At 69.4% G+C, this 4,627-nt stretch overlaps 1 protein-coding gene across 1 annotated transcript in view; it reads left to right on the top strand.

Annotated features, from left to right (window-relative positions):
- The window catches only part of LOC146586391 (uncharacterized), a 4,503-nt gene extending 3,157 nt beyond the window's left edge, over positions 1-1,346 (top strand). The window contains exon 3 of the mRNA XM_085321398.1: positions 412-1,346. Within this exon, the coding sequence (XP_085177524.1) occupies positions 412-1,120 (709 nt within the window). The 3' untranslated portion in view covers positions 1,121-1,346. The remainder of the gene's footprint in view (positions 1-411) is intronic.
- Positions 1,347-4,627: the final 3,281 nt, after the last annotated feature.

Consider the following 4,627-nt stretch of genomic DNA (forward strand, 5'->3'; position numbering starts at 1 on the left):
ACGGCACCCAGTATCCCTGCATCCCTGCACATCCCCATGGCACCCAGCATCCCTGCACGCCCCCAGGATGCCCGGGCACCCCCGTGGCACCCAGCACCCCTGCATGCCCCAGGGCCACGGGGAGGCTGTGGCCTCCCGGAGGCCCTGGGGGAGGCTCCCTGCTTTTCAACGTATTCTGAGTGCTGCAATCAAAGCCCGCGGCACTGGCGGGGGGCCTGGGGGAGCGGAGCCCCGCGGCCCCGGGGCTGCAAAGGGCTGGCACGTGGGAAAGCTGGGCCGGGAAGTGGGAGGAAGACAGAGCTAAAACCCAGTCATTAAAAGGAGAAAAGAGCTCTATGAAATTTAAAGCCCAACTTGCACAGGTGGTATTTTCCCTTCCAAAATTAACGCGACTCTTTCGTTTCCGCTCAGAGGCATAAAGCAAACATTGCTCTGCGCAGGCGGCAGCCGGAGAGGAGACCCGGGGCCGTGCCGGGGCGCAGGCTCCCGCAGCCGCGCCAGCGCCGGGGCACGGTGCCGGGCACGGGGCTGTGCACACCGAGATCCCAGCTCTAGAAATAGGTGTCACCTTGCAAAGGAAGCAGCTGGGAGCGAGGAGCCCCGTGGAGCCTCCTGCACAGCTGCCGCCGGGAAGCTGCTCCGGGGCCGGGAAAGGCCCCTGYGCCGGCCCGGCGGGAGGCTCGTCCTGGCCGCCGGCACGGGGCAGAGCGGTGAGAAACCRGCCGTTCCCATCGCTCTGCGCCGCCGGCAGCATATTTCCTTGCTGAAGTCAGATCCGTACGGCGAAACACCCGGGTCCTGCCAAGGCAGCAGTTGCACAAACATTTCCTATTTGGGATGTGCGCGTCGGCCACGCGGCCCGGCCGCTCCGGCGCTCCCGCTGCCGGCCTCGGCGGGCCGAGCCGAGCCCCTTCCCGGCCCCGGCTCCGGGCCCTCCTCCGCCGGCGGCCGTGCACGTGCGGCACGGGTGAGGGCACACGCGTGCGTGTGCGAGGGCACACGCGTGTGCGTGCACGGCCGTCGCAGCCCGGCGAAAGCTGGAGCTGCCCCGGTGCGACTACGGCGAGCGGCGTTTTTGAGGAGGGAATGCAGCCTTCCCTGCGGTCCTGGCTGCTCTTAATTGTATTAAGGCAGAGCGAGCAACGGGCTTTTCATTAGTTAACGAGGATTTTCATTTTCCGGCAGAGGGGCCTTTGATGCTCGCAGCTAATGGCTGCTAAATTCAACGTGTTTGCTTTTCCCTTGGYGAGGCGGAGCGGGGACACGGCTCTCCCCAGCCCGGGTACTCGGCATTGCCCCGAAATCCTGGCCTGGGGGTCTCCGAGGGGCCCCAGCCGGGCAGGCTGGGGGGGACAGGATGGGACGGGGACGGKGCCGGTCCGAGGGTGCCGGGGGCTCAGCAGCGGCGCCAGCGCTGCCACGTCTTCCCGTGAGAGCAGCCTGGGGGAGGAGGGGTGCCGGGTGCCCCGCACGGCCCAGGGACGCGCCGCGGGAGCAGGAGGGGCTTTGCCCTTCAGCCCGCAGCGTTTTCGCGGCACGGAGCCGACCTTCCTCCTGTCCCCGACGTGCATTTTTGCAGAAGAGCTTTTAAAAGCCRGTGGCCGTGCCCGGGGCAGGCTGCAAGCCTTCAGCGTGGTTCTTTAGCACTCGCCGCCGGCGGAGCCGAGAGTCACCGCTACCCGGTCCAAAATCACGTGCGAATTTCWTTGCATCGTTTTTCCCACAGTCAAGCGAGGCGCAGGCAGTCTGCTGCGAATCTTCAGAGCCCGCGGCGGGGGAGGCGGCGCCACGTGGCCGCGGGCCGCTCCCCAGCTGGGTGATTTGTACAACTAATCAGCGCAGAGCGCACTCGGAATTTCAAACGCTCGCAGGGAACAGCCAGGCAGCGGTCGGGGCTTGGGGGGATGTTCGGGAGGGAGACTCACGGGTGCGGAGCCCCGGGCACGGCGGCGGGGCGCTTCCCCGGTAATGACCCCTCGGCCTTCCCCGTGCCGGGACGGGACCGGACGGGGGCAGGGGGGGGGACATGCACACGGCGTCGGCTATCGACGCTCCCGCCTCGATGGGAATAAAACATGCACCGAAAGACATGAAAATGGAGTAAATAAAAGAGAGAAAAACGGAACGATCAAGCCAGCAACTTCTCCTCCTCTGATGAGGACGAGGGAGCGGGGGGGGCGAGGGGCCGCGCGGAGCCCTCGAGGAGGCGGCTGCCGCGGCCGCCGCGGCCTGATAACGCCGCCGAGGCAGCCTGCTCGCGAGAGATAAAGCGAAGCCCCGCGCTCGCCGTCCGCAATCCAAGCCTTCCCATCAATATTAACACAGCCTGCCAAACCGGCGTTTAAGATAGAATAAATATAGACTGGCTCTGCTATTACCTAGACCTTATTAATCTGCTCGGAGGCATTTAAAAGCCGTCAAAAATACGGAGTTTACTCGCCGSCAATTCAATAGCTTCACACTCCATCGCCGTTTTGTTTTCCGCCCCCCTCCTGCTCCCGAGCTGTTGTCCCCGGCGCCCCGCGCTCCCGTGGCGGCGAAGCCGGGGGGCGGCGCGGGAGGGCGCATGTCCCCGAGCCGTGCCCCGCGCCCAGCGCCCGGGGCTCGGCCCCTTAAACCTGCCCCGGGGGAGAGCGGGGAGAAGCCGATTACCGCGGCCGAGCGGCTCCGCCGGCGCCGCTCCAGAGCTGCTTTCGGTGCTCGGGAGGCTGAAACGCGCCGGCGGAGCCGCCGAAACGCGGCTCTCATTTCGAGTCCCTTTGCAAGCCAGCCTCAAAYGTGAAAAATCCCAGGATTTGGGGCTGGGCATCCCCAGGAGCACTGATGCTCGGGGCTGACGGCAGGTTCCCAAGTTGAGGAAGGCTCCATCATCATCATCATCGTCCGCCTCCTGCTGCGGCGGGGAGGCTCAGCACACGGCACAGCCAGGACGCAGGCGCCCAGGCAAGGGGAAAGGGGCCTGGAGGAACAAGCTCCAGGGCTCGGGCGTCTCCAGCGACCCTAGATCCAGCAGCCAGGTGCCGGAGAGGGGGGGAGGAGCTGCCCTCCCCCAGCACCCTAATTAGCCAGGGGGCCTCATTAGTGAGSGTGAAGCTGGGGAAGGGAAGCGCTAGCCCGGCCCTCCCGCCCCAGCGCTAACGAGCTCGCTCGGCGCCTGCACCGCGCGGCTCCGCTCGCGGTTTCGTCTGGACGAAGGCAGGTTTGCGCCCCGACGCCCCCGGGGCAGGGCCGGCGCTCGGGGGGCCGGGGTGCTCCAGGCGCAGCTCGCTGCCACGGCAGGTGGAAGCACCAGCTCCAGGGAACAGCCAATATGGGCCMTAGCGTATATTTAATAGGAGCTCGGGCGGCTGTTTCTCCTCTCTGTCTCGTTTGCGCTGGCAGCAACGTTGGGTGCGCGGGAATGAAGGCGCATCCCGGTGCGGGGCAGGGGACGAGGGCGCACGGGGACGAGGGTGCGTCCCGGCGTGGGGCGGGGGACGAGGGTGCTTGGGGACGAGGGCGCACGGGGACGAGGGTGCGTCCCGGCGTGGGGCGGGAGCGGTGGGTGCACGGGGACGAAGGCACGTCCTGGCGTGGGGTGGGGGCGGTGGGTGCACGGGGACGAGGGTGCGTCCCAGCGTGGGGCGGGGGCGGTGGGTGCGCGGGGACGAGGGCGCACGGGGACGAAGGCACGTCCTGGCGTGGGGTGGGGGCGGTGGGTGCACGGGGACGARGGYRCGTCCYRGCGTGGGGTGGGGGCGGTGGGTGYRCGGGGACGAGGGCGCACGGGGACGAAGGCACGTCCTGGCGTGGGGTGGGGGCGGTGGGTGCACGGGGACGARGGYRCGTCCYRGCGTGGGGTGGGGGCGGTGGGTGYRCGGGGACGAGGGCGCACGGGGACGAAGGCACGTCCTGGCGTGGGGTGGGGGCGGTGGGTGCACGGGGACGAGGGTGCATCCCAGCGCGGGGCGGGGGATGCGGGACGCGGGTGCTGAGCGTGTGTCGAGGGCGCAGCGCGGCACGGCCCGGTGCAAGGCAGCGGGTGCAGATGGAGCGAGCCGGAGCGCGTGACGGACGTACGGACGGACGGGGCGCGCGGGGAGCCGCAGGAGCCGCGCTCATTAGGAGCGTATTATTCATCGGCAGCTTCTGTCGCCTGCCATCTGTTCCCGGCTGCGGAGCCAGGCGGGCGGCACCGGCGTAACGGGGCTGCCGCGGCCCCGCTCCTGCTGCCGCACCCGGGCGGCGGGAGGGCTGGGCGCCCGCGCCGGGCCGGCTCCCCGTGCCCYGGCTCCCCGCGGGGGCCGTGTTTTGGGGGGCTGTGTGGGTGCTTCGAGGAGGGTCCTGCAGGGAGCCGGGCCAGCCGGACGCGTCTCCACCGGGGCGGCCGCTGCCCCTCGGCATCCCCGGCTGCTCGGCTCCCACCCRGCAGAGCGGGAGCCCACGGGCTGAACCGGGGCTCGCCCGGTGCTGGGGGTGCCGCCCGGCTGCTGCGGCCCACCTGGGCTCCAGCTGGCCCCACGGGTCCCCGTCGCCAGCCAGGGCTCTCGCGCGAGCCCCGGGGGGCCAGTGGCTGTGCCTGCTCCTCGCCCGCTCGGGGCTGACGTCGGAGCCGCCGGCGCTGCCGACCGYGGCGCTTCGCGAAGCT

This window comes from Rhea americana, unplaced genomic scaffold (genome assembly GCF_003343005.1).
Source record: "Rhea americana isolate MKP2758 unplaced genomic scaffold, rheAme1 scaffold_691, whole genome shotgun sequence".
NCBI classification, from domain to species: Eukaryota; Metazoa; Chordata; class Aves; order Rheiformes; family Rheidae; genus Rhea; species Rhea americana.